Source organism: Cariama cristata, unplaced genomic scaffold, assembly GCF_000690535.1.
Source record: "Cariama cristata isolate BGI_N322 unplaced genomic scaffold, ASM69053v1 scaffold7814, whole genome shotgun sequence".
Classification (NCBI taxonomy): Eukaryota; Metazoa; Chordata; class Aves; order Cariamiformes; family Cariamidae; genus Cariama; species Cariama cristata.
This window is the reverse complement of record NW_009611185.1, coordinates 1-16,390: the sequence shown is the minus strand read 5'-3', so window position 1 is coordinate 16,390 and position 16,390 is coordinate 1. Positions and strand designations below refer to the sequence as shown.

Here is a 16,390-nt window from a genome sequence, read left to right as displayed (position 1 = left end):
AAACAGAATCAGTTTTTGCCAACAGGTGGAAATTGAGTACAAGAGGTCAACAAAAATTCTGCTGCTTCTTCACAGTGTCAGTTAGATGATGTCTCCTGCAGCTCTCACATCTCTTCCTGAACTTCTTGAATTAAAAAGTAGCTTATTCCATCTGTCCCCAGACATGACCCATCTTGACCTAGCTTCCTCTTCATATAGAGGATTTGGGAAATTCATCAACCAAATGGTGGTTGTCTTTAAACTACTCAAGTTGTTCCTCCCAGTTCAGTTTATTTTTTTTTTTAATTAAAAAAAGATATGTCATTCCTTAACAATTCCTAAAAAAAAAAAAAAAAAATTAAAAAATTAACTTGCTGTTTTCCTGAGAAAACATCTTTGGCATTTACCGAACATGTTCCGTTATTTGGGTCAGCAGAGAAAGGAATTCTGCTCTCACAAGTATCCTGTTTACCCAAGAGCTTCGGACAATTACCATTTTCTATGTTTAAACTACAATCATTGCTTTAAAAGTCTGAGTAGCACGTATTTGGAGGCTCAAAAAGCACTCAAGGGAAAAATCACTACATGCCTTGTTCTTATATTCCTCCCTAGGCATCCACTTTTGGCCCCTGCTGGAGACACAATACTGGGTGACAGAGACCTTCGATCTGACCCAGTACAGTCACTCTTCTGTCTTCTGCAAGAGTAGTACACTTCCTGTCAAAAAAAAAAAACAAACAAATAAACAAATTTGCCCAGTTTTGTAGAAATTTCCATTTTCCTGGCCTAAGGAAAACATAGCTGCTACTTATTAGAAAAAAAATTCAAGGAGCAACCACTGCATGAGTAGCCTACTCATGAGCCTACACAGAGAACAGAAGTACGGCCGTTTTATCAGAACAAGCTGCAAGATGGGTTAATGCAGACAACAAAGCCCAGTGCTATTACTTAGAAACTTCTGCCAATTTTTTTTTTTTAAGAAGCTGTGAAACAAAAGAATTGGAAACAAGGCTCCAAGTGCGAACAGAGCAACAGTTTGCTTATTTCCAGCAGACCTGCAAATAACCAGCTACAAAAGTCACATTTTGCTACTTAAAAAGATGGAAAGGACAGGCTGGTGCTGAGAAAGGAATTATTCTACCTGCAGTTAATGCACCCATCCCAATCTGCTGAGAGTAGCAGCAAATGGGGCTATAAGATGAATGTTTATAAATAGTTGTGTATATATACATACATGCATATGGACATGGCACCTTTATGAGTCTATAAAAATATAATGCTAGTGTTTATACACCATAGGTGAAGGGCATGAGACGCTGACACTAAATACTTAAAACCAAAGTAAAAGTGCTAATTTGTATACTTTGTACTGCCTTTCATTTTCCTAGATATTCCAAAGGGTTGTTTTGTTTCGTGAACTAAACCTGATTTCTAAGACAAGTTTACTCTTCCTCCTGCATACATTCCTCCTAGGGAGAGGAAAAAAACCCATGAATTAGCAAAATATTCAGAAAATTGTGAATATTCTTTTTCTTTCTCTTTCAAAATACTTCTATATCATAAAGTAAAGATTGATTTTCCTCATCTAAGAGACAAAAAAAAAAAATCTGGGGGTTTTCCAACCCATGTCTCCTTGAATTCTGTTAGTAGCCAGAAGATATCTCTTAATTTTAGTGCTTCCCTCATATCTACTTCAAAGAGTGTTATTTCTTTAATCATCCCTATAACATTGGCTACAATATAGCAAGTCTAACATATGATACAGTAAATTTTACAATAAATTCATTATTATTCCAGCATAAAACAGTATCAAACAAAAAAACACTCAGAATGACATGTTAAATCAAATGGTGTGTATTCCCAATTGCTGTTTGAAAGCTGCAAGTTGCAAGATAATCAACCATTAGTTAAGTCGACACAATTAATTTTAAATAAGTCATCATTTAATGCTATTAAAATAATTTCATATTTGCATACAGAATGTCATATGGCATATTATTTACAAAATAGCTCAATGTCATATAAAATTCTTTACATTCAGTATAGGAACTTAATTATTCTAGCTAAATAACAAGAACTCAAATCTATTCCCTGTATGCAAACTCTATCTTAAAGTTGAACAGCCTGAACATTTTTCATCTCTTACTCTTCATTGTCTTTTATTCAACTACCTCTCCTTCTGCCTTACAACTGACAAACTCTTTTGCCTTACAGTTGGTAAAAGATCAGCATTGATCATTGATGTGAATATTGTTAAACATTACTGCCTTTTATAGATGTACGAAATTCAATTTTTTACCTTACCAAAATTAACTTAACCTTGGTTAATTTGCTACTGAGCTTCCATACTTGGCCTCTTCAACTTTCATTTGTTGCAATTTCAGGCTGGGTCTTATTTATGATCAAGCTTACAGAATATGTCAACTGTTGGGAAATAGAAACATTAGAATAGAGTGGGGTTTGCACAGAATTTGCTTTCTTTCAGCATCAAAGAATTTTGGCAAGAATGGGTGAATGCCATTTTTAGCGAAAACTCTGTTTCTTGTCTTACTACTCAAACTTGATTTTATGCAAAAACCTGAAATTACACATATGAAATCACCAGGCATTACTGAAGTAGTACAACTAAAATATTCCCGGTTTGAAAATCGTCTTCTCTTAAAAAAAAGTTAGAAGTATATTTGACATACAAGAATTATGACAATAATAGTGCCAGAACTCTATTTTACACTGTTTTCCACTTTCCTGAAGACATAAAGTACCATTCATGTAAAAATAAGGTTGGTAAAAAAACTTGCGGGAAACACTTTAGCCAATACTTTGGTCTATGAAGTTCATGTAGAAAGATCATAAACTAAATTCTTTTCAAGAAACTCAGGATAACCAGAATACCACAAGTTCTCTCAAGGAGCTGACAGAATGCAAGCAAGTGCTTCTAACTGCTATGGGAACTGGACTAAGAACTCAACAAGACATCTGAATGAACATATAGCATGTAAAATATGGCAATATTTATCCACTCCCAAAATATCAATGCAAACAGGTATCATTTCCTCTGTCCGAATCACAAGTTTTAAATGAGCTGCTATTACGGACATTAACAGAATACATTAATAGCATGAGTGTGTTGATTTTCATAAGCTTTCAATATATTTATAAACTCACATTAGTACTACTGGGTCTCTTCTCTTAAGTTTAGCAATATCCACTTGTAGTCAATATTTTCACTGTTGCGGTCCAGTGAACAGAAGCTGAAAACATCCACTAATGATACAAAAAAGTAAAGATGGCCTACTATTAGGTATCAATGTATGCTTCAAAACTAGTATTTGAAATTAAGATATACAGGCTTCCATACACTTACATGCAATCCTTAGATCACTATAAATCCAAATCCAAGAAGTAAAAGTATAAGCCTGTGTGTGTATGGAACAGAATACACTGTTAATTGAAGAACAACGATTTCTTGAGGCCTCACATGAAGACGCCAATTAAAAACCACTAATTTCATACCCAAAGTGTCCACAACAGTGCTCTGTCACATCTACATTTAATGTGTGTTACACATACACTGTAGTAGCACATAGCAAAACTCCATCTGCCACCATCACCCAACAACTGTGTTCCCTGGCTGTGATTTGCAACTGTTATAAGCCAAATTTTAAAGTTTGTCAAGCATTTTCTGCTATCCTTCCCTTCAGGATAAAAACCAATAAAATCTGACTGTATCATGCATGTGGATGCACTGAATAATAATTTTATTCCTCTGTTACAGAAGATTTCCTAGGTCTGAGAACAAGATCTTTGATAGAAGTAGTGATTTCCTGGAGCTCTTTTCGAATGGCATCTCCTCCTTCCTCCTCTTCCAGGTTATCTGTTGAGTCACCGTCTCCATGTTCAGTTTTCTTAGTCTGGTTGATCAATTGTTTCACTACTAATCCCTGGTATTTGACTAACAGACAATGCTGATCCTGAGAGGAAAAAACAGAACAAAACAAAGGAATGTCAGTATTAGGGAGAAGGTACACAGACCTTTAATTAAAGATTAAATTTTTTAAAAAAGCGTTCTTGCATTCTTGCCTGAAGAAGGTTAGTGATACGTAAATATATTTCCATCAAGGTATTTTGCAACCTAAATTCTGAGACACATTCAAAGAGGCAGAAAAATGAAAGTGCATCCATGCTGCAAGAACAGGACAATTAACCACTGAAGCAGGAAAGTAATGCAGTTAGTAAACACCACCAGTTCTGGCAGTTTACAATACAGAATTTCAGTATTTTTACTTTTGAAGAGGTATATCTTTCTTTAAAACTGAATTAGAAAAGTTTAAAAAGCAACCATGCTCTAGCTGGGAGGAAAGACAGCATAAAAATTTTCAGTTACAAGAATTATAACATCCTTCAATACATAGCTGGCTTTACGGAAAAAGGCAAAAGCTACAATACTAATAATAGATTGATTTTTAATTTTATTAAAAAAACACTGAAGACAGATCCCTGAAATGATAGGTTTGAAATACAACACAGATCAGAGAAATTGTATATTCTGTAGATAGAGTAATGATTAGACATGAAACACAAAGATGCCAGTCTTACGCAGCAGAAATAATATAAGGCACAACTCTTATGTTCTGTCATAGAAAAAAAGGTACTTTCCCCTTAAAAAGCTAGAAAGGAATACCTCTGGAATCTTGCCACTTAGGAAATTAATGATCTGTGGTACTGATCTTCCTGGTGCATGAAGCATACAGTGGGTTGAAAACTGAAATAACAGTACTGATGTCAGGTGTAGAACAAGAGCTGGATCTTCTGTGACTTTTAGCTGTTCAATCAGAGCTTGTCTATGCTGAAACAGGACTTGCCTAAGGAACAGGAATACATTATATAAAAATATGTTTCTCATTCTGTCTTACAGTAGTTGATAACAGATTCTAAAGCATATTTAACTTCAATTAATTTTAATTTTCTCCTCTGACTGGCTATTTCTTTATGTGAAATTCCATATTTAAAAAAAAAAAAAACAACAAAAAACCTCGCATCGGTGTAGCTCAGCTTTTGAAAGCCCCCTAGAGAATTTATAAACTATGTTGTAGCAAGTCAAGCAAATTAATTAAATATGAACTCTCTGCTCCTCCTTCTCCCATGGAATTGGGACTGCTTGGCTTTGTATTTTTCAATTAAACATTTTGGAAAGAAAGACTGCCTCTTACACATTCTGCGTGACTGCTACCAAACTAATCATCCAACATTCGTGCAGCAATAGAGCTACATTTCACATACTGTGCATAGAAGAAATAAAATGAAGGTACCTTTCCTTCTTTTTGTCTCCTTTTTTCACCATAATACCACAAATATCCACTGCAGAATCAAGCCATGAGAGAAATTCTTCTACACTCTATTAAAAAATTATATAAATATTTAATCTGTGTTAGCAGATTATAGAAAAGGTTAACTACTGTTCACAACTAATCACACAAACAGATGATTGAATACATTTGGAATAAACTATGGAAGAAAAGAGAAAATAAAAAGTATTTAGTAGAAATTAACTTTATTCATCTTCCAATAGTTCATACACTTAAATACTAAAACAAACTATAAACCATTCATCTTAAAAATGGAATTAAAAAAGGAATACATGTTCTACAGTTATTTACTGATAGATTTTTTCTTAAGAAACCTATCAGTATGGCCTTTTGCATAAAAGAATTAATAAATTACTTTCCTTTGTACTCACACTGCCATAATCTGAAGGGTTTTTTTTAAAATATCCAGGATTTTACTAGTTAAGAAATACATGAGAGAACAATCAGGAACTTCAGGAATAAAATACAAGAAACATCAACCACTTTAAACCGCAGATTCTCAGCTTTTACTTTTCTCACCTGCATATAAAAGATATGCCGGATTCCCTCTGGAAGCAAAGAGCTGTGTGACTATCAGTATCAAAATACAAGATCACCTTCTCACCTCTTAAAATTCACAGATATGAAAATATACTTACTCTCACCGATTTATACAAATTCAAAAGATTATTTTGCTTTTGTCCTTCACAGCAGCAGCAGTTATGTACTACACTATGTCAGCTATTTATTAGCATTGTATCAGCAGAATGGAAAATCTGAACTCAAAAATTCTGGATCATTTTACCTTGCCATTCAGAGAAGTATGCAGTTTAGTTAGAGGACCTTTGGTGTCTTCTGGCAATTTACCTAAAATCTTGGTCCGAACCTGTATGAGGCAAGAATGGAAATAATCTGTAATATTAATTACCATTTTAGCTGTAGGCATATTTAAACAGAAGATTATTAAATATTAAATAAACATCACTGATCTACTTGAGACTGTTAAAAAGGAACTGTTATCTGTGTACCTCACTTGTGATTGTAGAATAATTTTCTGTTTTCATCATTGAATCGGATGCGAGGAAGTTGAAAATAAGATTTGTAATGTCTGTACAGACAGTCTTCAACAGGTGTTTGGCAAGGTTAGTCTGAGTCTCATCTGTTAGAAGAAGGTCAGTGTTAGGCAGTGTAAACACATCTCTCAGATTTTCCTTTTTAAACTGCTGCTCTTCCTTGACCTTGAATGTAGATTCTGGAATAAATTCAACATCCTTGAAGGAGCATATTCATTTTTAAAGTATATATTTATTGTACCTGTGAAATGCTTTGTTCCTTTTTCAAATAACCGAATGTTGCTGTACAAGTTTGAGAATTCCTCCTGCAAGTCCTTCATAGTCTGTCTTCTGCTAGTTCCGGAGGAAGATGTTGAAGACGTAAAAACAGAACGCACAACCTCCTGATAAGTCTTTGTTAAAGGTCTTAGGGAAGAAGAAAGGAGAAAAAGGGAACATTAAGCAAAGGGTAAAACTGTAGAAGGTTTATCCAAATACATCAGCAATAGAGAAAGTCACCTCATTACACAGTAAATGAATGGGACATGAATGCCACAGAATGGTGAGACAAATAAAAAGCAAATAATCACAGAATTGATTTGGTTGGAAGAGACCTCTGGGATCATTGAGTCCAACCTTTGCCCTACCACCACCATGTCAGCTAGACCATGGTACTAAGTGGAAATCAGAAAATGCACAAGAAAATTAAATCGCACTTTGGTAATTGCAGAAATACTATTGGTTACAGCATGTGTGGTATGTAAATGCTTGCCAAGGTTTTAGCTCATAACAACTCCTAAACAGGAACAAGATGAAAGATAGGAAAGATTTCCAGAAGCAACGCTATTCACAAACTCTTTCAGGCGTCTGTGGACAAATTTCAGACCAATGAGAACTGTAAGAGGGGAAGACTTAAGTTGTGTTAAGCTAGCACAGGCCCTTCTAAAGATGTAGTTACCACTGCATTCCAAGTTTATTCAAGCTTGGGCTGTTACAGTCCTACCACATCTTTTTTCCCCTGAACACACACACACACACACACATTCACACCCTCTCTCTTGTATGGAACATCTTTTAAGAGAATTTACTCATCTTTGCTTAGATCAGTTTGCTGACCCAGCTTACGATTCAGTTCACATAGGTACCAGCAGAGCCACAAAAGACAGGAAACATGAACATATACCAAGGTCTGTACAGAAGATGGGACCGGTGAAACCCCAACGTGGATCAGTGTAAGGGGCTGGAAATACACCCATGAACCTGAAAATACGCTTGCTGACAAAGGATGCAGAACCACGTACTGTAAGCAGAAGCATTATTTCTCATTACTATGTCAGCATGGCTTTCTAATACATAAGCGAGTATGTAAGATGGAGCTGTATAGAAAAAGAATATTGTGGTTCACTTCAATCAACAAAACATTTTTTTCTAAGCAAGAAAAGAGTTTGAAGAGAAGATTCATCTGAAATGACTCACAGACTTTCTAACTCCAGTTGAATTACTGAAATTACCTTATCAGATGTTCAGCAAGTTCTGTAATAAGCTCTTCAGGGCAATCCTGCATGTGGGTCTTTAAAACATCCTGAATTTCCTCTTCTGACAAGAAAGGGAACTCCGGCTGCTTATTCCTACCTGTAGCGGCCATGAGCAACATTCATTGAGTAAACATTGTATCTAGTTTTGCTGCAGTTACTCTGTGGCATGAGACATTGAAATGCCTCAAAGTCCAAACCTCCATAGAAGAAATGCGTCCCTAACAATGCAGAAAAAGGGATGACCACACATGACAGTTAAAATTTTACACATATGAAAAACTGACAAAATTTCTCTTTTGATCACTTAGAAGTTACTTTCTGTAATAGATACGTTAACCAGTATATGAGGACATGCATTTTTGGTGAGCCATTTCAAACTGTCTGGCCCATCCATTAGTTTAGAAACAATGATGTCACCAAGTCCAAATAATTTTTAAATGTTCCTATTTGAAGGATTTCATAAGGTGGTTTTTTTTTTTTTTTAACACCCCATTTAGTAGGGTACACAATCATGTAACAGAAAGTGTCCTAAACTTGAGGTTACAGTATAAAATCTGAGACATGATAAAGCAAAAATATTAAACCAGACAAGAAGTTCCAGTAATAAAATCAACTTACATGCTGCTTGTAAATGCATATGAATTAGTGCATCTGTATTTTGGTTTTGGACAAAATATGAAGTTTGTCTGCATGCTGCAGAATTTAGTTTTTACATGTAAGAATGAGATCAGGATGATGACAGGGAACCAGAAAAGGACAGGTCTTCCATGTTCCAGATGTAGCATAAAACAGGTTTATTCTGCACATAAGGTAACTGAATGAATGGAAATCATGATGTTCCTAGTTGTGCCACAGCAGCAATGAACAACATACAAGGCTATACAAACAGGTGGAAAGGGAGCTTAAATCATGTTTTTGAAGAGTCTTAATTATATTTGAATGGTTACATCCAAATTTATCTTGGGATTTTAGTTCAATCTATTTATTACAGTACAGCAATACAAGCAGCAACAACTGTAAAACATGAAAGGCTACACCAAAAAAAGGTTATTTAACACTGTTTTACTCAGTAACGCGGCAGTCTTGGCAAATAACTTCATTTATATGTGAATTACAATAATCTATGAGAGTAGTATCATACAAAATTAAGATGGTGTACTTCACAACTTCAAATATCATGTTTAAAAGTATTTTTCGGTCAGTATTGAAAGTCTAGATACTATATATAAAATGGAAGTACGCATTTCTAGTACTCCATCAAATAAAAGAAATAACACATAATTATGATTGTTTCATTTGCAATCACTGTTTGCTAAAAGTTTAACAATGTAGGTGTTTACTTCTGAGCAAGCCATCTATGCTCCTTTTCCTAACAGAAAAGGTAGAGAAATGGGCATCAAGAGGGAGCGATTCAAACTCAGCCTGTAATACACATCTGAAACAAGTGAGACAGACTTCATAGTACCTACCTTCCTCCATTACAAAGTCAATAGCTATAAAGGTAGCCAGCCCAGATTTAGAAGTCTCAGTTAAACAAGATGAATTTTATTTAAAATATCAGCACTTTATTTTGACCGTGTATTTTATCCCTGTGAGGAAAAACATCCGAGTACTGTTTTATTGCTATGATTTTTTAATTTAAGCTAATTAAGCTTTGGAACTGGATGAGAACTTCTCCATTTGTCATACACTATTCAGCAGGTGTTAAGAAACCAAGTTTAATATGCATCCCAAAATCTATGGCATTTCATACCTAAAATCAAATTAAAAAAAAAAAAAATGCTCTCATTTCCTTTACTTAAATTTCATTCTTAAAGATTAAGCTATACTTTTCAGTGAATATGGTACATTCATTTCATTTAAATAGCCACTGACACAATTCTAAGTAAATAGTTTTCTCATCTTTGGTATTTTACCTGACCTTATCAATACAGTGGGGAAAAAGAGAGATGTGCAAAAGCAAGTGATAAAAACATGTCAGTATGAATAGGTAGTGCCCCAAATAAAACGACAAACCTGTGCTAGTTGCTTGCGACTCTTCATCGCTGTCAGCATCCTTTCTTCCTTTCTTCTTGGTTTTCTTAATCTTTATCTCCCTGGCATTACCTCCTCCTCCTCCTCTCGCGCTTCCGCTGCCCTCTGGTGGAGAATTATTTGCTTAGGGCACAGCAAAGTTGTAGCACTTAAAAGGTTTACAATATTATGCTAATTTATCTGTGTTACTTGTTAATGTTGAATTAAAAAAACCCACAATCTGATTCTAAACGTAACCTACAATACATATTCCAGAATCTTAGGGCCATAAGTTTCATTCTTAAGAAAAAAAAGCAATTCAGTCAAAGCTTTGTTTAAGCTAATGTCATTAATAGACATAGACTAATAATATCAAATATACATATTAAAAAAAAGACCAATATCTTTTTCCAGCTTAAAACAGATGAGACACCACTGTCCACAATGTACTGGGAGATTTTCTGTTGGCTGAAAACAGCATCTTAGCAAGCATTTAGCATTTTTATTCAGTGACACTGAACAACTGAGCTACTCAAAAACATTCCGGATAATGTAACTTTGTTAACTTTCAGAGAAAGAATCCTACATAGTAAGCATTTATCCAAAATATTCTTGGAAGCATGCATTCAATTAACTAGAACACTAATTCTTTTCTGACTATTCCTAGATAAGTATAAAGCAACGAGATGTTCCAGTTCTGACAAACATAACAAATCACTTAGTTCACAGGTCCTGTAACCCATGTATTCACACTGCAGACAGGATCTCAATTTGCAATACAGTTCCCTCTCCACAAGGTAAGCTGTTCTGCGCTTTGTTCCCTTTTTCACAGCTTGCTCCCTTCTTTTTCCATTTGAAAGAAATTTAAACTCCAGAATAATTAGTTCCATATATGCCCTAAGTCTTGAGAAAGTAGTTATTCTTCCATTTAAATATAAGGTCCAAGATTTCATGTAACTACATTATATAACAGTACTGTCATTTAAGAAAAGGAAATACAAAGATGAGATGCTACTACCCACAAAGCTAACTGCATCTGTTACGTGCTCTAGATGGATTTTTAAGCGTTACTTTGCAGGAACAACAAACTAGATCACTTGCAGCTAGCAGCGGATGGTGTACTTGTGAGACTTTCTGAGTCTGTGACCTCCCCCCAAAAAAAAAAAAGAGTTGTTCTTCACAAGCTTATTTGAAATGTGACTTCATTCAGCTGAGCAGATACAAACTGTTTGTCAATTGTGTAATATACTAGTTATTTTGGAAACAAGCTCCCTTCATTCTGTATTCCACTTAATAGCCATACAGAAAAAGCTGCAATCTGCAGTCAAGATCTTATGCACAGAGAGATGAAGCAAGAGAGACTACTGCCAGACAAGCTGTATTTTATGACAACAGGATACATGGATTGTAACCCACAGAAAAGATTTCAAGAGTATGTGCCTCTACAGATAGTTGTACAGACTGTTGCAAATGGTATTATAAACAGACAAAAGAGAATTTATCTTGAAAATTTTCATTATTCCGTACATGGCACAATCTATATTTCTATGAACTGCATTAACACTACACCATGTCAGGTTACGCTTGAACAACAGATATTGATATGTTCACGCGCAGACCTTAAGATAGGCAACGTGACATTGGTCGCATTCTGCCAATATGCAATAACAACACCTAATCCTTGAACCACGATGTTGACCGTTTTAAGGTAATACACATAACAGTCCATAAAAAAAACCACTTCAGGGTAGTGCTAGCTGCTGCAGTATATGTTACCTGTGGATATGAATGTGTCTAGACATTTAGTAGATGCTCAGTAGAGTCGCACTCCTCAGAGGGCTGGAAACTGAAGTCATTCTATTTATGACAGTTCAATTAAAGTTCAAGCTTCTCTGCCTCAGCTATGGCCTAGAAAAATCTGCTGTCTCTTGTGGAAAGAATAAGTTTAGTCTCCATGTCAACTCAGTCATGGCCTTTTTAAGAGTAGAAGATAATGTTTTATTTTGCAGATAGGTATATTCAATTAAGCTAGATGCATCAGTGCTCCAATTGTGTTATTTTCAGTAGCATATAAAGTTCTGCATGTGAGTTCAACATAGATAGATGCATCAGTGCTCCAATTGTGTTATTTACAGTAGCACATAAAGCTCTGCATGTGAGTTCAACATAGACTGCTCAGCTGTGCTGTAGCAACACAAGAGCCACATAAAGTTTTTGGGACTGAAAATAGAGTCTTCAGTCTCAACAGTGTTTTAAAAACCAGAAAGATTTGAAAGGGTTAAAACCACACATTTTTATTCTTCCTCAAATTAAAATCTATTCTAAACAGCCACCACACAAATGGAGTAAGGCTTGGGATTAATTTAACCCAGAATATACTTTAAAGTAAACTGTGTGAATCTCCAAGTAACTGTTACGTCTGCAAACAACAGAAAATTGTCTGGCATGGGGTTCTCAGAAAAGATGTAAAATATTCTCAACCTCCCTCCCCCAAACCTCATTTCTCTATTTAGACAGAGTGATTTTAGAATTAACTTCTCAAGACTATTAAAAAAATATTTTCATTTTCCTGGATTCCTGAAAAGTGGAGAGTAAGAGTGTATCTACACTGTGTAATAAAAAAATGGCACAGAGGTCCCTGAGCTAATACTGGTTTGGTCAGTCCTCATTGCACAACTCCCATCTTATGTGACCATCCTGTATACACTAATAAATGAACTTGGATTCCTCGCTTCTAAAGTCAGCTGTCTTGTGTTGGACTAACTCAAGATATCTTTACGGCACTTCCTCGGCAGTTCTAAATCTGAAATTAGTTCGCACGGACATAGCTCAGATATATCTACACCCACAGTATAATGATGAGAAGTGGTTGGATTATTTCTTAAATATCTTCAGCAATGGACTGGAGGCAACTAATAGACTACAATACATAGTAACTTTATATTTGAGTATTTCCAAGGCTAAAAAAGCCTCTTTTCTTTTTTTTTTGGCTTAAACTAAATATTGATGCCTTACCTATTGCTTTCTTTCTTCTTTCATCCTTTTTGTCTTTTTTATTAGCGTATGAATTCTCTAAAGCAGAAGCCTGTTTTAAATCTTCTTCAGTAATTAAAGTCACAGGGTTATTTTTCATTTCCTAAAATGAAGAACATTCACTTAACAGCAAAAAGATACACATAGCAACAAAAGATACATAAGGAAACATTTAAGCCATTTGGCCATTTTTAAGTATACTCATCTAACACCATGTTTTCCAAGTGCAACATGTGAGACATTTATTATTCTCTTCAAAATTTATCATGATCACACTGTTAGTGTGATGGTGTTCCCTGAGTGCAACTGAACATACATTAAATTACACCGATTACATATACAAACTTTTTTTCATTTTTGCTTTTCTTCTCAAGCTGTATTTCAGATCAGATGTAAAGAGATGGTAACAGCAAATAGGAAGTGACATAACTATACTCCAACACTCAACATATATTGCATCTTGACCAATAAAAAACCCCTGTACCTTTTCAGCTTTCTGTTGCATCATATCAGAGAACAGATCAGCACAGCTGCTTAGAAACTTCTCACTGACCACAATGGTGTCACTGAAGACTAAACCTGAAGAACTTTTGTTTAAAGACCTCATCACTTGCTGAAGCAAAATCCCAGCATCTTCTACTGACAATGAGCTGGGCAGAAGAGTCTAGGGTAAAGAAAATCAAGATCATTTACATACAATAATCTGTTCTAGAATGGACAGACATACTTGTATGTGGATCAATAGAGTCCACGGTCACCCCACTTGATTTCTGTTAACTAATTAGAACATATTGCACTTTTAAAATTAAACTAGTAATTTACGAGTATCTTCTAACATCCCAAGTCAGCATTGCTCTAGAGTATGTGCTACCTCTGGGCAAATGCATGGCAACTTCTTCAAAACGCAGCTCAACAGATACAGAGTAACACCAAACATGAAACAACAGCAGGCCTCCTTACAAGCAGCAAAGTAGTCCCGTAAGGCCTAAAATTAGGATTTAGTCAGGACAAAATGGCTAATATCCCTCTGCTTACCAAAACAGTTCAGTCAAAACTTTTCCCCTCAAAAACCCCTACAGAAATATATTGCTCTCTAGCAAAACAGATTAGCACGAATTTTGAAATGAAAGTTAGTCTTAGGTATCTACCAACTGAACACTGATATGTCCTTCTCCTGTTTTTGTTCAGACCAACTTAAAGGCAAATAATGCCTTTTTACTTGTTATTTTACTTCAGTTGAATATTATTCTTTGAAAACATGGAATTTTCATTAGACATACATGTAGTAAATAAAGTATCATTTGACACAAAAATGAGACTAAATAAATAAATACAACAACTGAAAGGATTACTTACTGCTACATCTATCCAGTTTCCTGAGCTGATGGCTTCCTCTACAGAGGCTTCAACTTGATCCACAATTTCTTGACCAACACAAGCTGCTCTCAGAAATAAGAGTTGTGTGGACTTGTATCTTTTTTTAATATAGCCTGCTGGGTCGGGGATGCCAAGTCTGTACAATGCATCAAATTCTATAAAATAGTTAGATGTCTGTTACATTTAAGTACCTTCATATACACACAGGATCTTAGATGGTAATTTTTTTTGAAAGCAGGAAATGAAGAAGTACATACATTTTTTATACAAGTAAATGCAGCCTCAACCTGATGCTGACCGAAAACTTAGTCCAGTACAAGCTATACCTAAACAAAGTTAATAGAAATATGAAGATAAAATCATGGACATGATTTTGGTCTGAGTTTTGGAAAAAAAATGTTTTCTTCAGATTCTTATACCATTAAGTTTATCTTTGCAATTAGATCTTTCCAAATTAGTCTAATATAATATGAACAATATTTACAATAAATATAATGTCAGAATGTTTTGTTTTTAAAAGTTACTCCAATATACTCATAGAATTGTGCAATGCCTCAAGCAAAGCATTTCAACTATTTGGCAGTTTATACTTAGACTTTCTCAAAACATTCAAAGACTTTGACAGGTACTCTATCAGTCAAGCAGTATTACAGAAATACTCAATACTACTACAGTAAATTATGCCAAACCTTTTCAAACTGCAAGACTAACTGTTATTTAGGGACTGGCCCTTTGGGATCATAAGGGTACATTCCTCTGTTTATTCAGGTCCACATTTTCCCATAGCTCCTGTTTTACAACACCATCATCCAGCATCACTCAGCTTTAAGTTACAGACTTGTATGGATTCAAACCAGGATACTAGTGCTAACCACTTCAATTCTACAAATCTTATTTTGGAAAAGCTTCTTCCTGTGCACTACACACTTGGCTATCTGGGCTATTAACATTCAAATTTGGTTGTAATCTGGACACCTGGACTGAAACTCCAACCATGTGGGTCAAACACAATCATCTGAAAAGCCTACAATGAGCAGTCTGAGAAATGTTTTCAGAACAGTAATAAAAGTAGCATTTGTAACTCGGTGAGAAATAGTTACTGTTTAGCAGTATGGTTGTCTCTGCTGAAATATGGTTTAGTGATAAAGTAACACCCATCATTATAAGCAAGATGGTCTTTTAACAAAGGAATATCAACTACTGTATTATTTCCACTTACTCTTGTGAGGCTTCACTGTAGACACTAGCTATATTATGGTAAGATGAATTACCTAAACTAGTTTAAAAAAGATATTTTATCTATCAGAATATAGATTAATTACCTAAGTAACCATTCTGCTTGAAAAAGGAATCCACCCAGTTGCTCTGCGTTCTGGCATAGATGTCTGGAACAAACACAGCCTTATCCTGTCTCCCACCAACCACAGTGCCTTTTAGACGACCAGTGTTAACCAGTTCTTCTAGCACAGCTACGAGAAGAAAATAAATGAAGCAGCATTTTCCACTTTGATATATCCATTAACCAAAACATAGCAATTATTTTCCCTGGTTTGTTTCCTCTTTTTGCCCACCCATTCGTTGTTTCTGCTTGTTCTATCTATCAATTATTTTTAAGACTTTGGACAATGTCTTGATAAAAGCTCTGGAAATCACACAATATTTCAAAAGAGTGAGTCACAATGGCAGGATCAAAACACTTTTTATTGAACATATACCTGGACAGTTCGAGCTTTTAATTTAGAAAATGTAGTCATAGAAGAATCTTTCTTGGGCCAGAAAATAAAATACATAAATATTTTATTAATAATGTTCTCTTCGAATTCACTGCTTGCATGTTAACCATGATGGAAAAAAGGGAAATCTGAACATACTAAAATGACATGAAAAATTGCTACCTAAACTGTCTAAACGTGAGCATGTCTTACTGGTGACCATCTTCATGGTTTACAATGTTCACACTGTTGTCAATAATCTTCTGGTAACGCACAAATATTCCTGACAAAGAACATATTGGTAACTGGTAGTATCAAAGCACTAAGCCTTTCTCAATGCTAAA

General features: G+C 35.1%; 1 protein-coding gene across 1 annotated transcript; it reads right to left on the bottom strand.

Moving 5' to 3' along the window:
• Positions 1-3,440: 3,440 nt before the first annotated feature.
• UFL1 (UFM1-specific ligase 1) lies at positions 3,441-16,329 on the bottom strand (the record flags this gene model as incomplete). The annotated part of the gene is made up of 13 exons (XM_009698141.1): positions 3,441-3,950; positions 4,661-4,841; positions 5,289-5,374; positions 6,130-6,210; positions 6,353-6,483; positions 6,639-6,802; positions 7,888-8,008; positions 9,928-10,050; positions 12,940-13,060; positions 13,442-13,621; positions 14,314-14,489; positions 15,657-15,838; positions 16,260-16,329. Coding segments are annotated over 13 exons (1,829 nt in total), but the record flags the coding sequence as incomplete, so codon positions are not given.
• Positions 16,330-16,390: the final 61 nt, after the last annotated feature.